Source organism: Meira miltonrushii (assembly GCF_003144205.1).
Source record: "Meira miltonrushii strain MCA 3882 unplaced genomic scaffold FA14scaffold_4, whole genome shotgun sequence".
In the NCBI taxonomy this organism is placed as follows: domain Eukaryota; kingdom Fungi; phylum Basidiomycota; class Exobasidiomycetes; order Exobasidiales; family Brachybasidiaceae; genus Meira; species Meira miltonrushii.
The window spans coordinates 1,323,558-1,344,622 of record NW_020289946.1 but is presented as its reverse complement, the minus strand read 5'-3'; the positions used below and the strand labels follow the sequence as shown (position 1 = coordinate 1,344,622).

At 43.1% G+C, this 21,065-nt stretch overlaps 10 protein-coding genes and 1 non-coding gene across 11 annotated transcripts; 3 read left to right on the top strand and 8 right to left on the bottom strand.

Annotated features, from left to right (window-relative positions):
• Window positions 1–59: 59 nt before the first annotated feature.
• FA14DRAFT_125729 (amidase) lies at window positions 60–1,742 on the bottom strand (the record flags this gene model as incomplete). Its single annotated transcript, XM_025496716.1, has 1 exon — window positions 60–1,742. The coding sequence occupies one exon, from the start codon at window positions 1,740–1,742 to the stop codon at window positions 60–62; it is 1,683 nt and encodes a 560-aa protein (XP_025353292.1).
• Window positions 1,743–2,075: 333 nt separating this feature from the next.
• FA14DRAFT_165634 (AGC/NDR/NDR protein kinase) lies at window positions 2,076–3,581 on the bottom strand (the record flags this gene model as incomplete). The annotated part of the gene is made up of 1 exon (XM_025499969.1): window positions 2,076–3,581. One exon carries the CDS (start codon window positions 3,579–3,581, stop codon window positions 2,076–2,078), a length of 1,506 nt encoding a protein of 501 aa, XP_025353291.1.
• A 1,064-nt stretch (window positions 3,582–4,645) lies between these two features.
• FA14DRAFT_174633 (aldolase) lies at window positions 4,646–5,755 on the bottom strand (the record flags this gene model as incomplete). Its single annotated transcript, XM_025500550.1, has 1 exon — window positions 4,646–5,755. The coding sequence occupies one exon, from the start codon at window positions 5,753–5,755 to the stop codon at window positions 4,832–4,834; it is 924 nt and encodes a 307-aa protein (XP_025353290.1). The 3' UTR covers window positions 4,646–4,831.
• A 273-nt stretch (window positions 5,756–6,028) lies between these two features.
• On the bottom strand, window positions 6,029–7,469 carry FA14DRAFT_162168 (FMN-dependent alpha-hydroxy acid dehydrogenase). The gene has a single exon (XM_025499455.1). It carries the CDS (start codon window positions 7,325–7,327, stop codon window positions 6,107–6,109), a length of 1,221 nt encoding a protein of 406 aa, XP_025353289.1. The 5' UTR covers window positions 7,328–7,469; the 3' UTR covers window positions 6,029–6,106.
• A 254-nt stretch (window positions 7,470–7,723) lies between these two features.
• FA14DRAFT_192031 (aldolase) lies at window positions 7,724–8,758 on the bottom strand. The gene has a single exon (XM_025501909.1). The coding sequence runs from the start codon at window positions 8,706–8,708 to the stop codon at window positions 7,806–7,808; it is 903 nt and encodes a 300-aa protein (XP_025353288.1). The 5' UTR covers window positions 8,709–8,758; the 3' UTR covers window positions 7,724–7,805.
• A 218-nt stretch (window positions 8,759–8,976) lies between these two features.
• FA14DRAFT_t37 lies at window positions 8,977–9,078 on the top strand. Its single transcript has one exon. It is a non-coding gene; the product is annotated as a tRNA-Gln (tRNA).
• Window positions 9,079–9,164: 86 nt separating this feature from the next.
• On the bottom strand, window positions 9,165–10,648 carry FA14DRAFT_162167 (uncharacterized protein). Its single transcript, XM_025499454.1, has one exon. The coding sequence runs from the start codon at window positions 10,573–10,575 to the stop codon at window positions 9,214–9,216; it is 1,362 nt and encodes a 453-aa protein (XP_025353287.1). The 5' UTR covers window positions 10,576–10,648; the 3' UTR covers window positions 9,165–9,213.
• A 1,401-nt stretch (window positions 10,649–12,049) lies between these two features.
• On the top strand, window positions 12,050–15,306 carry FA14DRAFT_80127 (phosphatases II). Its single transcript, XM_025502918.1, has one exon. The coding sequence runs from the start codon at window positions 12,227–12,229 to the stop codon at window positions 15,143–15,145; it is 2,919 nt and encodes a 972-aa protein (XP_025353286.1). The 5' UTR covers window positions 12,050–12,226; the 3' UTR covers window positions 15,146–15,306.
• Window positions 15,307–15,664: 358 nt separating this feature from the next.
• On the bottom strand, window positions 15,665–17,952 carry FA14DRAFT_80075 (acetate--CoA ligase). The gene has a single exon (XM_025502917.1). The coding sequence runs from the start codon at window positions 17,733–17,735 to the stop codon at window positions 15,768–15,770; it is 1,968 nt and encodes a 655-aa protein (XP_025353285.1). The 5' UTR covers window positions 17,736–17,952; the 3' UTR covers window positions 15,665–15,767.
• A 753-nt stretch (window positions 17,953–18,705) lies between these two features.
• FA14DRAFT_157668 (uncharacterized protein) lies at window positions 18,706–19,254 on the top strand (the record flags this gene model as incomplete). The annotated part of the gene is made up of 1 exon (XM_025497912.1): window positions 18,706–19,254. One exon carries the CDS (start codon window positions 18,706–18,708, stop codon window positions 19,252–19,254), a length of 549 nt encoding a protein of 182 aa, XP_025353284.1.
• A 113-nt stretch (window positions 19,255–19,367) lies between these two features.
• Window positions 19,368–20,521, bottom strand: FA14DRAFT_126462 (transcription factor Tfb4; the record flags this gene model as incomplete). The annotated part of the gene is made up of 3 exons (XM_025496748.1): window positions 19,368–19,465; window positions 19,532–19,667; window positions 19,730–20,521. The coding sequence occupies 3 exons, from the start codon at window positions 20,519–20,521 to the stop codon at window positions 19,368–19,370; spliced, it is 1,026 nt and encodes a 341-aa protein (XP_025353283.1).
• Between the last annotated feature and the right edge of the window lie 544 nt (window positions 20,522–21,065).

Sequence of the window (21,065 nt, the reverse complement as noted above, 5' to 3'; positions counted from 1 at the left end):
ACTCTAGCAGCAAAACAAGAATCATAAGTATCATCATTCCATTCACAGTCACATCGAGCCTAGCTAGAGAGAATACCTTGAATCACATGAAGTGCTTCAATCAATTCATTGTCATAATGGCGTCTCGCAATTAGTTGCAGATTGACCGGTGCACCTTCAAAGTCACCTTTGTTCCATAATTCCACCACACGGCTTGATTCGAGACTCATTTCTTTTGCTTGTTCTTCGTTGGTGTACTTTTCCTTTCCAGTTGCACGAATTGGAGTAGGAAAAACGCAACCCGGCCAATCCATAATGTTCCAAATTGATGTATAATTCCAGTAGAAGGCAGTATCGTGTGAACAAGCTGGACCGACGAAACAAGGAGCCAAAATTACATCCAAATCAAATTTATTGAAATGTTCGACAAATTTGACACGGAAATCTTGTAAGTCTGCATTCTTTCGCGCGATCTCAAAAGCATCCAACGGCTTCTCTCGAGTTTCACGTAGTGTATTGGTCGTCAGTGAGTACTCTGGCTCACCACCATCCTTCAAAGCTTTACGTAATTCGGTATAGCCTGTAGGGTAGTATAAAGAATGCAAGAGCTTGTTACCTTCTGCAACATTGTATGGCGTGTAAGGAACCAATTCAATCTTGTCTTTTGCTTTATCGAGCAGCTCTCTTGCCCACAGCAACGCATTTGTGACAGGTGGCTGAGGAGTGATATGACCATCATTGAGCACGAATCCAACACGAAGCTTTTTTGGGCTCGCATTGACGAACGAAGTTGGCCAATTCCAACGCAAAAGTTGAGAGTCTTGTAATTCAGGTTTTGCGTCCAAAATAACTTTCATGAAATAATTGATTCCTTCCAATGAAACAGTCATTGGACCACCACAGCATGCAATGCTGATGGGAGCAGAAAGAACGCCAACGGGCATTCCGGTCAAAGGTACAATTTGTGAACTTGGTTTGAAACCCCAAATACCGCAAAATGCACTTGGACCACGAATTGATCCGCCAATGTCCGTTCCTAATCCTAAGATTGATCCTCGCAATGCAATCAATGCTGCTTCTCCGCCTGTTGAACCACCCGCGCTCAAGGTGGTGTTGAACGGATTCAAAGTTCTGAACATGAACGATGTGCATTCTAAATGCATGATTGCTTGAGGTTGATTCGTCTTGACGTAAAAGATGGCACCTGCTTTACGTAGGATTGAGATCAACAGACAGTCTTCCTTGCTTTTCTCTTCTCGAGTTGAAAGGAAACCAGTCGAGGCTGGATGACCTTTGAGCGGCATATGATCTTTTACACTGATGGGCAAGCCATGAAGAGGTCCAAGCGGCTTGCCTGTCTGTTTGAGATGTTGATCTGCCTTCAAAGCAGCTTCAAGTGCTTCTTCCTCAAAGTAGTCCACCAAACAGCCTGTCAATTGATGAGCAATAACGGCACGTTTACAAAAAGCAGTCGTAACGTCAACAGAAGTAAGTTTACCCTCAATCATCTGTTTGACCAAAGTGGGCGCATCGTATTTTTCCGTAATAGCAATTTCTTCCTCGGTTAAAAGTCCACTTTCACCAATGATTGCTGTTACATCTTTTGGTGCGTTAGATACCACCTTTTCATCTAACCAACGACTCCTTGGAATTTTGTCTGAGAGTTCTTTTCGCAAAATTGCTCGTCTTTCTTCAAAGCTTGCCGTTCCACTTGGCAAATCCAAAGCTTTGGGATTAATTGGTATGATTTTCAGATCTGACATTGTAAGTTGATTTGTTGAATCTGGTAATGAAGAAATAACTTGATTGAGTATCTTTGATGACGGTGGAGGAAAAGAGTAGGTGCAAGAATGTGGGGTTGAGCATAATTGCACGTCCAGAAAACGGCGCCGGATTCCCAAACTCCGCATGACCAGAATGAGTTCTTCTTCTTCCTTTGCAAATGAGAGCACTTCTGCCTGCTTTACACGGGTAGAAGAATCACATGACGACAACGCACACAATCATACACACATTCTTCTTCGAACAAATGTCATTGTAATGAATAAAAGAGTAATTGATATACCGTACAAATCTCATCAATTCGAACACTTTCCTCACAAATGATCTGCATTTCGTTCGAACCGACGGAAGGTGTAACCCATGAAAGCCAAATCTTTGTTATCAGTTGCCGAAGAGACGTCTGTTGAAGGCAATTCAGGAACGTCATTATAATCTTCCACAGGGAAGTAACTCGTATCTGTGATAGATTTAAGAGTTGGAACGAATGGTGCTTCAATGTGACGAATCGAATCGAAATCAACACCGGCAAAGAATGGATGTTCTTTGATCTCCTTTGCACCTCCGTTCAATCCTAATCTATGTTGAGCGGGACACAATAATCTCTTGATCAAATCAATCGCTTCATGCGACAAATGAACATCATCAGGGAAGGCCCATTCCAATCCCAAAATCTTCTTGTACGTTTGATGAGCATCATCACTGCAGAAAGGCGGATAACCACACAAACATTCAAACATAATCGCTCCCAAACTCCACCAATCACATTCATGTCCGTATCCTTGTTGCAAAAAGATTTCAGGTGCAATGTAATCTGGCGTTCCGACTGTTGAATATGCAAGCTTACGTCTGTTTGCTTTCCAGGTTGCAATTTGATCTTTACTGCTTAACGTCAATACGATCGAATTGACTGCGACACTGTTTCGTCCGCTCTGCTGTTGATTTTGCGGGCTGTTGCTATCGAACAGCTTTTGGTAATAAGCCGAATCGTGCTGCTTATGGAACCCAGTCGACAAACCGAAATCGGAAAGTTTGATATGTCCTTTTTGGTCAATGAGAATATTGTCAGGCTTGATATCACGATGGATGAAACCCAATTTGTGGATACCTTCCAACGCAAGAACACATTCTGCCATGTAGAATCGCGTTACATCTTCCGAGAATGTATCGTACTTGATCAACATGGTCATCAAATCACCACCTGGCAAGAACTCCATCAAAAGATACAAGTACTGCGCATCTTGGAAAGAGTAGTATAGCTGCACAACCCAAGGAGAATTGGACTCTGCCAAAACATCACGTTCTGCTCGTACATGTGCCAATTGATCTTTCTTGAACATTTCTGCTTTGCGAAGCGTCTTCATTGCATAAATCTTTCCGGTATCAACCTTTTGTACCACTCTCACTTCACCGAAAGCACCTTTTCCGATCACCTTGACGGTACGGAAATCATCCAGTCCCAGCCTGGTACGACGTAAGCGCAAGAACCCGGATTCTTTGCGACCTAGAGATGCCAATTGACGGTGTTTGCGTTCTTCTGAGATTGGTACTCCGTCTGGTGGATTTGTCAATCGCTTTTCCACCTCTACACGTCTATTGCTTCTTTCGATAGCTTGTTCTACGGCCACTTTGTAGAAATGCTCCAATTTCAATTTGGCACCCGTTGCAGCATCAAGTGTTGTCTTGGACATGCCTTGTGTACTTCTTTCAAAGTAGACATAATCTGATCCTTTATCACTTGCACTAGAGGATGTTGCATTGCTTGGTCTTCCACTGCTTCCCACAGGTGGGGAAGAAGGCGAGGTAGGTTGAACGCCTTGCATTGGAGCAGGACCTTGATTATTGCTACTTGTTGCACCAACACCGCCACGTCCTGGACTGATTCTTCCTGCACCGTAGTTGGGACTGGGAGAACGATTGATCGAATTTCCAACTGCACCTGGGCCAGGACTTGTACCACGATAGCCAGGAGCGCCATTACCTCCTGAATGGGGTGCCTGAAGGTTGTGTTGTTGATATTGCGTTTGTGCTTGATGTGCGGCTTGAATTTGTTGTTGATGAATCTGTGCGGCTTGAGACATTGCGGGATGTTGTAATTGACTAGGAGGTTGTTGTGCTTGTGCGGCCAAAGCAGCGGCTTGAATTTGAGCTTGCAAAGTTGCCGAGGGAGAATATTGTTGATGAGGGGATTGTTGTTGTTGTTGCTGTTGTTGTTGATGCATTTGTTGTTGTTGTTGCTGCTGAGCATATGCTTGATTATTAGCATATCCTCCTTGCTGCTGCTGTTGTTGAGGGTAACCGTATTGCGGCATTCCGCTTCCACCGCCCATTCCACCGCTATACTGACCACCACCTCCTGATTGAGGAGCGAATTGAGCTCCATAAGCGTTCATTGCAGGTTGTTGAACGTGTGGAACTTGTCCCTGCATATAGCCACCGCCACCTCCGGCCCCACTGCCAGGAGAAGTACTTTGGCCATAAGCGCCGTTTCGATACGACATTGGTGGGAAAAGAGGGATAGATGCGAAATAGAGGGGTGAAGGGGTTGAGTTTGAAGGGAGTGTATTTCTTTCTGATCGATCGTCGCCTGTTGACAGAAAGGGGTGAAGTTGTTGTACTGACTCGAGGATGAGGAACAAGAAGATCTCTTTGTAGTACTGACTGACATGAAAGCTATGCTGCTCAATCTGAGTTTGAGTGTCGCGCTTTTCATTAAAGAAGCACTACAGCAGTCTGTTTTTTACGCTCGAGCACACGCGAGTTTATTCATTTGACTGCAACTTTATTCCCAGCACAGCACTAACCAACCACACGCGCTTTGCTGGACACTAAGACGGGGAAAATGTGACAAATAATATTAGAGCGTGTTATTCCCCTCGCCATCATCACTGACGTCAATCTTTCCAAAGAATGAGGCCTTTGAACTCTGCCATACCTTACTGCTGAATAGACACCTGCCCTAATCTTCACGGTCAAAGGAACTCTAAGTGGATTGAAAGAAAGAAAGAATACACGCTTGTTTTCTAGTTATGTATTGGGTCATACTTCGTAATTTACAGCTTCGCACGACTTTTTAGAGAGCAGAGATGGTGCTAGTATCGTAGTCTTCGTCAGATTTGGAAGTTGTGCGCTTGTCGAGGATAAGGCGTAAACGTTTCATTTCGCCTACATCTAATACATCATCTACTTCGCGGTCTAGTTCAGTATCGATACCAATAGCTCGCAGGGCTGCTGTGACACCTGCAGCATAATCGACGCTTTCCAAGAATTTCGCTAGCTTCCATAAGTATTCCCATTGCTTACGTGCTTTTTCCAAATCTTTTTCGATTGTAAATGTTCGATACAGCTCGACGCAATGTTGTGGTAGGATTGCTGCCATTCCAGAAATTATACCTGGCGCTCCTAATGCCAAAGCAGAGAAGCATAATAGATCCGTACCATTGAAAGTTCGATTTTTGTATCGTATTCCTGATTGCGCCTTTGTTGTGAAATCCATTCGATAATTTTCATCAAAGACAGTCGCATCATTGCCGTAAGCCACGTCTTCAAACCTACTGAATGTCTTGCCTTCACTTTGCAAATTCCACGAGCAATACATCAGGGGAGTGTCCATATTTTCAATCTCTTGATGCGATTCGAAGAAATCCAATCCGATTGATCCAAACATGAACATAATAGCATGGCAACCTAAAGCTTCATAGCCTTGACACCATTCATCGATAAAGTCGTGTAAAACAGGATGAAGACCTGCGATGATTGGAATTCTTCCCTTTGCGGCTTCTAGATATGCGTTGACGACTTTTTTATGCTCAGATGAGTCAAAGTCCACACAATCAGGTTCTTCAAATCCTCCTACTTTACCTACCACCAAGATTGCACTAACGCCAGCATTTACCATGCGATCAACGATGACTTGAACGATATCCAAGTTGATTGTGCCATCCCTGTTTCTCGGTGTAGGCACATCAGCCACGACACCATTTAAACGTTCAACCATATCTTCAGGATTTTGCTTCCGTCCACCTAAGAAGAAATTTCAAAGATAATGATGGGAAGAAAGAGAGACTTCACACTTCGTACACGACTGCTTCTTACATCTTCCTGAAAATTTTTTTTTCTGCTTCACAAAGAAGGCTGAAGATTGACGGAGTATGAAAATGAACGGTATTAAAGCGGCACGAACTTTCTCGGCGAAAGGCCGTATGCAAGAACAATTATTTCTTGTTCTCAATATATAAATGATATTCCTTTCTACCGATCGGTACCTTTCCTACTCATTTGTATGACATTGTTATTCTCAAATTTGGTTAATATACATATGTTTTCTACAGCTTTTCCCCATTCCACATCATAGTCGAGACTGTAAGCGAGAGGGAATTTGATCGCTCGCCAGCTCGCTCATTTCCGCATTTGCATCGCGCAAACGTTGTCTCCAATCATATTCCTCAACCGGCTTATACAGCCCGTCAGATTGAAGTCTTGCCAAATGTTTTGCCGTGATATCCTTGACTGTTTTACAACCCATCAAAGCCATAACAAGCTTGAATTCATCGTGCAAGATATTCAATGCAATTGATACGCCTTCCTCTCCTTTGTATGCCAGACCCCAAAGTGGGATTCTGCCTACCCAGCAATAATCAGCACCAAGTGCCAATGCTTTAAAGATATCACTTCCACGTCGAATACCTCCATCAATATGAACTGGGATTCTACCTCTGACAGCATTGACAACTTCGGGTAAAGCATCCAAGGTAGCAAGGGTACCGTCCAATTGTCTTCCACCGTGATTGCTAACGATGATTCCATCTGCACCATGTTGAACGGCCAATTCTGCATCTTCAGCAGTCATGATCCCCTTCAACCAAATTTGCATTTTTGCATGTTGCTTGAAATATTGAATCTTTTGCCAAATTAATGCTGCATCATAGGCAATTCTTTCATCCGTTGTAACCATACTTTGTGGTTCATCAATTTCGGGTATATTGGGAAACTTGAGTGTTGAGGGAAGACTGAATGTATTTTGAAATTCGTTCAGCCTTCTGCCTAGCCAAGGACAATCAACAGTGATGAACACAGCTTTACAGCCAGCTGCTTCTGCTCTTTTTAGAACGTTCAAATTGATATTGACATCTTTGAGAACACATAATTGTTGGCAATAAGCAATTTCATTCTGATTGATAGTCTTTGCTTGCTGACATACTTCTGCTGTGGAATAATTTGACCAAACTGAAAGTGCCATATGAACACCTTTACGGGCAGCAGCACGAGAAGTTCCTACTTCACCTGAAGGATGTGCTAAGGCATGATTGGCTGCCGGAGCGATTCCCATAGGAAAAGCAGACATTTTGTCTAAACAAACAGTACTTGTATCAACATTTGTCACATCGATCAATACCCTTGGCCGTAATCTGTATCGATCGTATGCTAGCTTGTTATCGTCTCGTGTTAAAAGATCCATTGAGCCTCCTGAAAAGAAACCTGCTACCATTCTTGGTAAATTTGCCATCCCTTCCTTCTCCAAATCTGCAATACAGTGTACCCGATCATCATATACTGCAGAACGATTCATTTTTGATTTTAGGGTTTTTTTTTTGTGACCAACGTTTCAGCAACGTACAGTACAGCAGAGTGGAGTAATCGACACAGACTATAGAGTTGATTTCCAGATGTTCAAGCGATATAACCCTATCTCTTACCCACACTGAAGTGCTATCTAGGTGGTAGTGAAGAGAAGAATGACTACAATAAATCATTGCTTGATTATCAAATGTACGCCGGCGGTCCTTACACTAACGCCGGCGCACGCACGGTTGCAAGTGTTGTGCATTCTTATTAGTTCCGCGGAACCGTTCTAATTACCCACATGGTCCTTATCTTTTACCTTTGCTTCATTCATCGGTGACCGTATCATGTGCGTATAAATGCATGCATGATGAGCTTGTTCAAAGCTGAGAATGAAAAGAGGCTTGTTACCATTCAACGGTCCGAAGTCCCTTAAAATTAATAAATTATATGCATGTACACGGTGTTAAAGTATGAACTATAATTCAATCTTTTGATGTGCGTTTGGCAAGAATGCCACGTAGCTGCTCCAACTCATTCTTTGATAACGGTAATGTCGGCTCACGAAGAGGACCAGCATCAATTCCAATGATTTCTAAACCAGCTTTGACACCTGCAGGATAATTGACGCTTTCCATAAAACTTGCCAGTTCCCACAAGAATGCCCATTGCTTACGTGCTTCTTGTAGGTTACCGTCCACAGCCAATGTTTTGTAGAATTGTGCACATTCTTCTGGTACGATCGTGGCAATTCCAACGATGATGCCTTGAGCTCCTAATGCTAAAGCAGAAAAGCATAATGTATCCCAACCATTGAACGTTTGAATATCAACTTGTGCAGTTTGTTGTTCGTATACCAATAAGTCGACTTGCTCTTTCGCATTACCAGATGTGTCTTTGAGGTATTTCAGATTTTTGATTGTTCCCAACTCTCGTATTTGTTCTGCCGTAAGATGAACTCCTGTAGCGCCAGGCAAGTTATAATACATCATTGGAATATTGACATGATCCGAAATAGTTTGATAGAATGTCTTGAGTGTGTTAAAAGGTAAAGGATCATAAAAAGGTGGAACGACCATGACTGCATGTACGCCTATCTTTTCACTACTTTGACAATATTTGATCGTTTCTTTTGTCGAATTTGTTGCAATACCTGCAATGATTGGAGTTTTACCTCGAACGGCTTCCACATATGCTTTTACGATCGATTGATGTTCTTCGAATGACAGAGCTGTCACTTCTCCTGTTGTACCAGTTGTCACAATTCCATCAACGCCAGCTTTGAGAATACGTTCTGCAATGGGTTTTGCCATAGCTGTATTAATTGTTCCATCTTTGTTCATTGGCGTAGGCACAGCTGCCAAAACACCTTTTAATTCACCAACCATGTTTGTAAAATAAAGATGGTAGGAATGAATGCAGAGTGCTTCTCCCCCACAATCATGAACCAGCCATATGCAAGCCGGACCGTTGGCCGTTTAATATCAACCGTTGAGCTTAAATTAGCCTAATTTATTCGCACAGAATACCGAACATTGCACTTGACTGATGCAGTGCACTAAAATAAAGAGTACTTTTCGTCGGCAACCGTCCAACTTGGAGAGATGATTAGTGGTTGCAACATATAGGTTTCTATTCACACTGTATATCACATTCGGCCCTGTAGTCTAGTGGTTAGGACAGCAGATTTTGAGACTACGCAATAAAACGCGCTTATACAATCTTCTGTTAACCTGGGTTCGAATCCCAGCAGGACCTTTCTTTTTGCCTTTTGAGCACGCTAACTGCCGATCCAGCATTTCTCATTTTTTTTGACTCTTCTGGCAATCACTCCATTTTTTATAATCATGATATACATTTTTATTGAGCTAGAAGTACATTGCAATTCATACATTATGTTCCATTGCCGCCACCGCCACCACCAAGCAATGCGCTGAAGTCAATATTGCCGAGCAAATTGCTATCGTTCTCATTGTTAGATGTTCCTCCATCTCCAGATCCGCCGCCTAAGTTGTTTAAGAAGCTTAGATCGACACCCTCAAATTGTTCCGGATTGAAGTTGAGTAAATTGACATCACCCAAACCACCGTTTGCCGCATCATTGGAACCATCATATCCCATATTCAAACTTGTTCCAATATCTCCAAACATGTTGTCCATCGTATTTGGATTAGATGCATCTTTATCGTTTGCGGTTGTATCCATCGGATTACTCAAACCAAAAGAAGAAAAATCAAAATTACTCAAAGCATTTCCATCACTGGGTTGAGAAGTGGTGGTAGATTGTCCATCTTTGTTGGACGCAAATGTGGATGAGCCAGAAACGGCTGCTGTCAATTGTGCCAGAAGAGCGGCTGGATCGGTCGGTAAAGCGCCCGTACTTGGTTCAGAAGCAGGAACGACAGTTGATGTTGCTGGCAGCGGTACAACTTTATTTGCCGGGCTTTCATCCGTTAGATCGATCGCATCATTGTTATTCGAGCTGCTGTTTGCATTTGTTGGTTTTCCTGCCAAAGGTACATCGTCATCTTCGTCATCATCATCCAGCACAATAGCATCTCCACCTTCTTTTGCGGCGGGAGCAGGTGCTGATTGTGCTTGCTTAGCTGCAGCCTCTTCTGCTGCTTTGGCTGCTTGTTCATCTTTGATTCGTTGTGCTTCTGCTGCTTCGGCCGCTGCTAGTTGATCTTTGATCCTTTGTTCTTCTTGTTGTTTTGCTTCTCGTTCAAGTGCTTGTGGAAGTGCTGATTGCAAGGAGTGTCTTGCATGGTCTACGATGAATGCTAGCTGTGACGTAAGCGCTCTATATCGTACACATTCCCGTTCTAATGCTTCATAATTGGGAACAGTCTTGCCAATGTTAATAGGAATACCACTTTGACTTGACAAGATGATCTTTTCAGGTTGTAGGCCGAATTGCTGTAGAATGATTAGCTCTTCGCCTGAGAAGAGAGAGGAAGGATTCGTTGTGACATTTGCCGGGATATCGGCTTGAAATTGTATCCTCGTTTTGATCGATTCCAAGACATTATTCAGCCGTACACGAGCACGTATTGCGATTCCAATCTGGATCAGTAATGCTTTGAGTGTTTGATCGATCGCACGAGCTATTATTTTGATATTTGCATTTTGAAACAGAGAAGAAGCCAATGCGTTTGCTTTTTGTATGGATGTATCGCTATCCTGTTGTGATGATCCGTTTGTGTTGGTCATTGGCTGTGCTTCTGCCATCGATGTATCGATTTCCATCGCCATGGCCAGATTCACAGCATTGATTTGATTATTGCTGTTGCACTTTCTTTACGTCTCCATTGTTTGATGTGAGATGGTGGCATGTGCATTCTTCTCATTTTCATAAAAATACGCGAGTTTAACAAAGGGAGTGCGTGCGGTCAACCTGACGCGCACTTTTACACCAGCATGCATTCTCCTTACCTTTCAATTACTCATGAAGGAAATCTGCATTCGATCATTGTCACACATACAATATGGAATTCTTTGACAGTTGTGATTAAATAATATCTGAAAATAGAACATTCTAATGAACTGATTAATGAAAAACAGATTACGATTTGTTTGATCAGCAAATAGAACAAACGCCTCGGTGCTGCGCCCACCTTCTATAATCCCTACGCCTTTCGGACTGGAACTTTAGAATGATGAGTTGTCATTTTACGCCCTTTTTAAACAATGATCGGGTTCAATGCATAATTGTGCATGCATCTCTCTCTCTCTGTAGTCAACGCCAAACAGGACTGGGACCGTTATTGTATTCGTTGGCGTATTTCTCTTTCTCTGTGTACTTGCCCGAAGGCGCAGTGCAGCACTCATTTATTCTTACGCCGTGCGCATGACTTGATTGCATTCTTTAGGTTCCATAAATCAACGCAAGTAACATAATCCTTACTTCTCTCTTGCTTGTTTGCTTGTAAAACACACAAAGGGGGGAGGGAAGAGAAATGATCAAATAAGAGCGCCGCCCCCTTTGTGTCGGATTTGTGACATCATCTTTTGGGGCAGAAAGGGGGGCTTTTTTGTTTGGATTGCAGTGATGAGTTATATAGAATATGATGACTTTTTCGCTGTTCTTACTACCCAGTCTCGGGCCATCAAAAGAGTACACAATGAACAAGGTCACCGCTACGCCTTCTCTTTTTTTGTTGAAAAAGGGAAGAGGAGCAGTGCAAAAATGCATTGGCGTTTGACGCCCTTTTTTGTTTGATTAGAATGAGATACTGATCAATTGCCTAACAAACTATATTAATGCACTTCGCGGCTATTTGCGGTACACCTATGCAGTACACAATTAGTGCACTATATCACTTTCGTGTACACTTTGGGCGTCTTTCTTTTCATTTCACTCCCTTTAATCACACACTTACACACACACACTAAACTAAAAGCTTCATCTCGGACAACAAAAAGCAAAAAACTCCTTCTCCCTCTCTTTCGGTTTTTCATTTCATCTTGCCTCCTCTCTTTGTGTTGATTCTTTGATTGTCTTGTCATCGATCGCATAAAGAGAAGCAATTGCGAGAGGCTAGCATGCATTGTTAGCTTACTGGAGGTACAAGAAACAAAACCAAAAAAGGGAACGTAATTTGGACGTAGCTGTCACGCCTTACCTTCCTCCTATCCGTCTTAACAAGATAGGAGGGTAAATAGATTAAAGGCCAACCGCAAGCAAGGTTTCATCTTCACGCCTTTTTGTCGTGGAGCAGGTCACCTTCATACTACCTCAATATCAATCTCTTTTTTTTTCTTTGGCCGAAACCAATTCGACATCTCGACTAGCATCTCGGATAAACTATCGACTGAACGATTAACGGCACTTCAACAACTCAATAAAATACAAAAAACAACTCTCTCTGGAGTACATCAATCTCACAATTGAAATACCAACTTCATGCTCAAACGTCCGCTCTCACATACACCAACGCCAACCAGATCAACATTTGAAGAAGCAAGTCAAACGTTGCTTCCGATCGCATCTACAGTTTTGACATCGTTATTTTGTAATTCTCTGGTAACATCACCACTTTTATCGCCGTCACCTTGTGTCTTTGGTGAACACAAGGTTGACCAAAAAGATTTATTTCACCAACATCCTATCAAGAGACAAAAAATCTCTGAGGAAAATTCATTCAAAATGGATAATTTTGCAGAGGCAGGACCGTCAAAGCAGCCTTTCTTGCTAAGGGCAGATGCTCCAGGCTTGCAAAAGAGTTTATCGACAAATACATCAAGCAACAAACCTCGCAAACGTCCTGCCAAGCTTGCACTCAATCCAAACACACCTTCAAAGCGGAGCGGAGAAGCTTCTCCTGGCAGTCGATCTGTACCTGCATCGCCAATGGTAGGTGAGAACAAGAACGAAGAAGCAAATCGACAGGGTCCTACAAACGATCTACGGGATACACTCTGTGGTGCACCAAGACGGCGGCCAAGCGTACTGTTTAACAATCGTACTCCTGCGTTACCTCTGCTCGACATTCCCGCCCGTTCTCATTCAATATCAAAAGAGTCAAGCGTGCCCAATTCTGGCCCTCCAGCGATTTGGCAAGATCCATCAGAGCATATCCTATCAGGGAAGGGCTCGTCATTGCAACATGCACGTTCAGTGTATGCATCGGGTCCGATTGAAGTTTTGCCAGGTCTCTTTTTGGGTGACGAATTCAACGCTCGGGATGAACAAGCATTGGCAAGGCTGGGGATATCAACGATCTTGAATGTTGCCAAAGAGACAACACTGCCATGTCAAAGTGATGAAAGTTCGCACGATCTTGGTTTCTTGCGTCAATCTGTTAATCTATCGCGCGGATTGGAGAAAAGGTTGACGTTGAACGATGAAGCTGCTACGCCTACGTCGTCTCGACCACCGGTGATGAATCTAACGCAGAGAATAGGTGCAGAAGCGAAAATGACGGACTCGCCTCCAATGAGTGCAATCCGTGAAAAGTTTTTCACGCCTGTGACTTCTTTTCCACCCGTTCTCATGTCTCCAGCACCTCCTCAAATATCTCAACAGCCTCCCAGTACCACATCCTCGAGACCTTCTTCACTTTACCTTCGTAACACTGCCTCAACGCCAAATCTGAACATCTGCTTCCAGAATACACGTAATGCAAAAGTGTTACCAGGCGCATATCGTTCAGGCACGGATAGCAGTAGCGATGAAGAAGAGGAAGAGACTGGTGATGAAGAAACAGAGGAAGGAGGTGAAAGTGCAGCAACGAGCTCATTGAATTCACATCTTTCGACAGCTCCATCGGAGGGAATGGATTCCCTTTCGCCTCATGATGAACGAAAGCAATTCTCACCGTCCGATTTCAGCGTTACAACGCCATCAAGCAGTACATTCTCCCGAAAATCACCAGCGATGGCCAATACGTCAATCTCTTCTTCTTCTTCAACAAGTGCATCTTCTAGCGCTGGTAGCTATACGATCGCATTGCCGAATGATGCAGTTGCTTTAAGTGTGCCTCCAAGTCCAAAGTCTAATCGAACATGGCCAATTCGGTATATCAAATTACCATGGACACACGATGAGACTGATTTGGCAGGATTGTCTTCTACGGGCGGCTTTGTGACGGGATGTGCAATTATTGCAGATGCTCTGGGGATCGACTTGCGCACAGGAAGGCTAACACCTAGAGTGATCAACTCCAAAGGATCAAGCGTTCACGATCGCAGAAGTGGCGTTTTAGTTCATTGTCAATGTGGTGTGAGTAGAAGTGCAACTTTGGTGATCGCGTTTGTAATGCAAGCAGCGGCATACGAATACGATTTCGAAAAGACACGAGATTTGACTGGAATGCATGATTGTTATGAAATGGTGAAAGGATTATCATCGAGTATTTCACCCAATATTAGCTTAATTTATCAACTTGTTGAATGGGAACGATTATTGTCAAGTCAAGTTGCTATGCAAATCGATCAACATACCGCTGTTCGACCGGAAGTGGAACGTGCTGAATTGGAAAGAGAAACGGGAAGTGCACAACATGATCATACCGCTGGACGGAATTTGACTGGAGTAGCCCAAATGACTGAACGTAAATGGGGCAAAGAAGTGATGGGAGAAGAAGATTGGATGAGAATGCGAGCGGAAGAAGAACGTAAAGAACAAGAAGAAGAAGCGGAAAAAGAGAAGAGATTGGAAGAGGCTAAAGCCCGTGAAGCAGAATGGAGAGCAGCACAAGGATTAAAAGCCCCATCGGGTAAACTAAGACCGAAGGCATTGCAATTGGCTGTTACGCCTCAGATTTCTGCTGCTTCCAATAACGGTGTGGGAGGAAGACGTAAAAAGCCTTCACCTTCGCTCACACTTGTTTCGAGCAGTAAGACGAATGCTGATCGTGCATTAGGCTTATCCGGTGCAAAGACTGCTGTTACACTTCTCGCTCCTACGAGTGAAGAAAAGGAAGATTCACGTGAAGATGTTCAAATGGCCGGACCAGATGATCATGTAAATGAACCGCAAAACGTTCAACAATCACGAAATTCAACAATCTTTCCTTGGCTTAAAGGTCAACAACAAGCAGCAGCGGCAGGCGAACGAAATGCACAATCTGAATCTTCTTCTCGTGTTAATTCTCGTCCAGGGAGCGGATATGGAGCTTCTTCTTTTGGCGTGATGGGACAAAGTGCAGCCGAAAGAAGGATAAAACATAAACGTACATTCAGTGCAGAAGTTCCCGATTGGAATTCACGTCAATCGGTTTTAAGCAGAAGTAAAACTCATGATGCTGCAAACAGGTTGAGCACTTTGAGCGTTTTGGCTGCTTCTGCTGAAGATACTCCGCCAAGTACTGCGGCTTTGTGAAACAATCAATTATAGACTTTTTTCATTTATTATCCTCTTAGCAATTTTTCTCTCTATCTCTCTCTTTTTGATTAAGTTTTCGAATCAAAGACACAAATGTACAATATTTTCTACTCATTTGGTATTGCGCAATTTTAATATTTCAATTTTCCCAAAAAGGCACATACATCATTGAAGATTTTAACAAAAGAAAAGAGCTGGAAGGAGGACCATGCAAAAAAACAAAAGATAGAACTGCAGCACCCAGGATTCCCGCGTGGTCCCCCACCGCAGTACTGACTAGGCGATATCGTGCTTGACTTCGCAGATCGGACGGGATGCGGTACTTTCACGGTTCTATGGCCGCAGATATGAGAACTAGGGCGTGTTAATAATAAGTACAGAAATTATATTGATGAAGAAGACTTGATGTTGAATCGCTATGATGATGGATATGCATAGCAAAGCATCCAACATTTACCAGTATGACATCTTAGATCCGATAGACCAAGTGATCCACCTCAATACTTCCCACGCCCACACATTGTACACTTAAGTAATGGTATTCAATCTCATTGGTAAGCAGGTAATACGAGACTACAGAACGATAATTTTTTCTTTTGTTTTCATTTAGTAACTATTTTCACTTCTTAGCAGTCAATTCTTTAATCTTGTCCACGATAGAAGGATCAGCAAGGGAAGAAACATCTCCCAATTGATCACCTTCATTACTGGCAATCTTGCGTAAAATTCTTCTCATAATCTTACCTGATCGTGTTTTTGGAAGATCAGGAGCGACAATAATACGCTTTGGTGTTGCAAATGGACCGATATTCTTACGAATAACCAAGACTAATTCTTTTGTCAAAGAATCATCAGTTGCACCATCATAATCACCCTTCATTGTAACGTAAGCGCAAATTGCTTGACCGGTAGTTTCATCTGGCATTGCAACAACTGCTGCTTCTGCGACACCAGGATGACTGATCAATGCACTTTCAATTTCCGCCGTACTGAGTCTGTGTCCTGAAACGTTGAGAACATCATCAACACGTCCTTTGATCCAGATATAACCATCTTTATCACGAGCTGCACCATCTCCGGTAAAGTAGTATCCCCTGTAAGGATGCAAATATGTTTCCAAATATCTTTGATGATCGTTGAACACTGTACGTGCCATACTTGGCCATGGATTACGAATTGCCAAAACACCTTCAACTTCATTTCCAGTAACTTCTTTGCCTGTTTGTGGGTCCAACAGGACTGGATCGATACCCCAGAATGGATTTGTTGCTGAACCTGGTTTTGTCTTTGTAGCTCCTGGCAAAGGTGTGATGATAATACTACCGGTTTCTGTTTGCCAATATGTGTCCACAATCGCACATTGTTCACGACCAACATGTTTGTTGTACCATTCCCATGCTTCAGGGTTAATTGGTTCTCCTACACTTCCGATCACACGCAAAGAGCTCAAATCGGCCTTATTGACGTGCTCTTCACCCAATCTACGCAAAAGACGAATAGATGTAGGTGCAGTGTAGAATTGTGTGATCTTATGTTTGTCCACTACATCCCAGTAACGAGATGCGGTTGGGTAGACGGGAGTGGATTCGAACACCAAAGTGGTAACACCATTCATCAAAGGACCATAACAGATGTAAGAGTGACCTGTGATCCATCCGACATCGGCCATACATGCGAACTTGTCATTCTCATGAACATCAAAGACGTGCTTGACCGTTAAAGCGGTACCCAACAAGTAACCTGCAGTAGAGTGAACGACACCCTTTGGCTTTCCTGTAGAACCGGAAGTGTACAAGATGAACAAAGGATCTTCTGAATTGACTGGAACGGGTGGGCAGAATGCACGTTCACGACTGCAAACGTCACCCCACCATTGATCACGACCTTTTTGCAATTGAACGGATTCGTTCCCTGTACGTTTGACAACGATTACGTGTTCCACTTTTGGGCATTCTTTCAAAGCAGCATCAACGATACTCTTTGTTGCGATTGTACGTCCACCACGTTTACCTTCATCAGTTGTGATTACAACACGGGCTTCACAATCAACGGTACGGTCACGCAAGGAATCAGAAGAGAAACCTGCGAAGACGACTGAATGGACGGCACCGATACGTGCACAAGCAAGAAGAGAGACGATTGCTTGCGGGCACATTGGCAAGTAGATGATCACACTGTCACCTTTTTTGACACCCATCTTTTTGAGTGCGTTTGCCAGTTGACTAACTTGGACGAGGAGTTGGCCATAAGTGACTTCTTCGTGATTTCCTGGCTCATCGGCTTCGTAGATGATAGCAACTTTGTCGGGATTCTTGTATGCCCATCTGTCAACACAGTTGTAAGAAGCATTTAATTGACCTTCAGGGAACCAAGCAACGTCACCATTCTCGAAGCCACCAGCACGAACGGTACGGAAAGGCACATCCCAAGAAAGCATTTCACGAGCCAATTTACCCCAGAATTCGTCTGGGTTCTTTAGACTGGCAGCATGATCTGATTTGTATGTTGAATCGTTTACGTGTGGTTTTGGGTTTTGAGTCAATCTTGGAGCGATTGGGAAAGATTGAACTTCCCTGTATTCAGCCATGATTGTTGTGTGAGAAGAGGAGGTATAAAGAGAGAAAGGTACAAAAGAGGATTAGCAGGAAAAGAAGCAATAAAAGTATCCGACTGAATCCAATTGTGGTGGTTAGAATGAAAGAAGCAAGAAAGAGAAGAGTTCTTTTTAAGATACTTCTCCCCACAAGAATATCATCACGTATGCCAAGGTTGTTCATCCGTCATAATTAACACACAGAATGGGTTAGTGCGGTGATTGGTGTACAAAAAGAATACAGACGGTGTACCCGATCCACAAAAAATAAAAGAGACGCGGGGTGGAGTAGAAAGGGTAGAGAACAGGTTTAGTGAGTGTTAACAGCATTTGGGCAGTGTATACATCAAATCAATTTAAACATATTCTGCCTTATGACCTGTGTATTGCTAATTCATGTTCTAGGCTAGAGGATATAAAGGGTGGCTTCAAAAGCAACTCTTAACCCCGCAGAAGGTAGAGTGAGTGTGTGGCGTGTGATCACTCTTACTCCTTATTCTGTTTCGTCTTTTCCGAAATAAGACCACGGCGGTACCGTTCATCAAGCTCGGCATGTCCTTTGAGTAAGAAGAGTACTTTGACTGTCGGCTATTCCGACGCGTATTAAATGATGTGCTATTGGCTATGCTCGATATGCACTTATTCGCCATTCACAGCGAGATCCGAACAAAAGAGAGGTGAAGATTTGATACGATCGTCATGAAGACAAATAAGATCAAATGCCGTCAAATCCGAGAGTTCCACGTGTGAATGGGATCTTGAAGACGGACTCGGAAAGATGGAATTAAGGGAAGAGCACGTGCGCATAAAGACATCTTTTCATGCTATACGCTAAGACTTGCCTCCACAATTGCATTAAAAGTTGGAACATATCCTCCGGAATTTGAGAAGAATTGGACAGCTGGATGGGGTCAATCCAACTTCAATCTTAACCACCAACACCCCTCACAAACAACTCGCAAAAATGCAAAATCCAGCACAAGAAGTCGAATCTGTAGTAAAAGCATTGGTGGAAGCAAGAGATGCAACCGAACAAGCAATCGCATTAAGAACATATTATACTCCAAATGCATCTTTTGATCACCCTTTATGCTCAGTAACAAGTGGAAAACAATCAAGAGACCATGGATTATTACAAATCTATCAATGGTTACGTTGTATGTCAAATTCAACAATCGTCGTGCACAGTAAAGCATTTGACGCTCAAAAGAATCAATTATTCTTAGAAGCAACGCAAACCCTGCGTCCAACTTTGGCACCTTTTATTGGCATTCCAGCAAGAATCTTTGTCGTTTTGCGCTTGGTAAAAGGTCATGACGGAAAATACTACGTCTTACGTCAAGAAGACTATTACGCCATCCAAGAACTTCCAGGAAAATTGGCTTACTTTGGAGGTCCATTCATCATCAATACCGCAAAAACGTTTGCCGGATTCATGTGTTACCTCTTAGCACTCTGGTTCGGAATCATCTTGGGCTTCTGGAAACCACGCCCGATCGCACCAAAGAAGTGATCTTAGATACAAATACAACAAGCATAAAAACACATTGATACCTATTATACAAATTTTCGCTCTCTTTTTGGATGAGCAGACGGGAAAGATACCGATTGTACACACGCATACATTCATGACACCGTTCTTTGTTCTTCTTGAAACCTTTGTAACGTCCTTTTTGGAAATGTAGCACGGCATGTCAGACATTTATCGCGAGGTTCACAGAAGACTGAAGGGGGTGAAAAAGGTCAGAATGTGAATCTAAGAAAGGAATGGGGAGTGTGGCTCTACTCACTGCTTAAACACACGGAACAAACGTATCCAACGTCAACCACTCGGCCGTGGCAGAAACATGCTGCTCTGAAATCGACATCATCGTTGGATGGCAAGCGCATCTGATCGCGTATTGCAGGAGATGCTAGAAATGTCGTCTGAAGAGAAGAATTAATGTTAGGACGTCCATATCGATTCAAAGCACCACTTGTTAACTCACCATTAATGTCTGTAGCAGACCTTCGACGAGATCTAATCTATAATACGTTCCTTTGGTCAGATGTGATGCTTGCTGCAAGAAGACGCTATCCTGACCTCCCAAGATCTTGCAAACATCGACTGTTACGCCTTTCTTTTGAGCTCCAAAGATGCAATTCATCATTGCGACATATTGACTTGAACTATCTGGAGAAGCAGAAATGACGAGAATTCTACTTTTATATCCTCTTCCTGCATTCGCTTTCGCGCCTGCCGAGCTAGATTTCGGATCTTCTTCTATTCCCGATGCTGCCGATGTGAGCTGTCCGATTCGATTGATGTGACAAAGACATTGTGCTAAGGAAGAAACGATTCCATGCGAAGGAGGTCGTTCGACATCTTGCTTTCCATCCTGTAAGGCAGTCTGTACACCGCTCATGACTGCATCATCGATAATCTTGAAAGGTTGATAGGTATTTGCATCCAAACTGGATTGTAGCGAATTCGCATGAGAAAGAGAAGGCGTATTACTGAAGATCAGATTTCCATTTGTCCTTCCTGCAGCGTAGACAGCACAACAATTGTCATGTCTTAACGCTGAATGAGCATTCAGAAATACACAAACGTCTTGTGTTGCTTTTCGTAAGAGTTGTAAACCGTTTCGCTTTCTTGCCCAAACTGCTGGATCGACATCTATAATCACTCCTAATAGATCTGGAGGCGTTCGTATATATGCTGCATCTGCATCGGAATGACTGGTGATCAAATGGGTGAATCGACCTGCATTACTGCTTGCCGAGCTTCTCTGTGTCATGATGATGCCGATGATGGCATGAGTCAAGTCACTCAGCAAGACAATCCTTTGTTGTTGGAAGTTGTTGTGAGGAGTAGCGAACTTCTCTTTTTGTGTGTTCACACGTGTGTAGGCTGTACGCATTTTAATATGCAATGGCCGTGCGTGCATCTCTTAATCCAACACAAATTCGAGGCGGACGACAATCACTCTAAATCTTCTAAAAGGATCTTGTCATTCAACCAAATCGTCCCAACGCTATCCAAGAATATACTCAATCATCGCTCCTACCTAAGAGAAATGATACATCGGTGAATCGAACTGTTTCCAGATAAACATGGATGATGCTGATGAGGAGGCAGCTTATCGGCGTCAATTCGAAAGCGTGGTAGGAGATGTAGAGGACGATGGAAATGTACCAAACCTGACCGGATCAGGTTCATATACCACACAAATGCTGGATGTTCTGGGAAGTGATGGAGAAGATGAAGACATTCAAGGGTATGACGTAGAACCCAATCTACCTATAGACGAAAAGAAGACAAATGGAAATGGAAAGACTGCT

Bases quoted from the DNA above. Each gene is read 5' to 3' on its own strand.
- FA14DRAFT_80075 (XM_025502917.1), bottom strand. From the start codon at position 17,735: ATGGCTGAATACAGGGAAGTTCAATCTTTCCCAATCGCTCCAAGATTG.
- FA14DRAFT_162167 (XM_025499454.1), bottom strand. From the start codon at position 10,575: ATGGCGATGGAAATCGATACATCGATGGCAGAAGCACAGCCAATGACC.
- FA14DRAFT_162168 (XM_025499455.1), bottom strand. From the start codon at position 7,327: ATGAATCGTTCTGCAGTATATGATGATCGGGTACACTGTATTGCAGAT.
- FA14DRAFT_192031 (XM_025501909.1), bottom strand. From the start codon at position 8,708: ATGGTTGGTGAATTAAAAGGTGTTTTGGCAGCTGTGCCTACGCCAATG.
- FA14DRAFT_80127 (XM_025502918.1), top strand. From the start codon at position 12,227: ATGCTCAAACGTCCGCTCTCACATACACCAACGCCAACCAGATCAACA.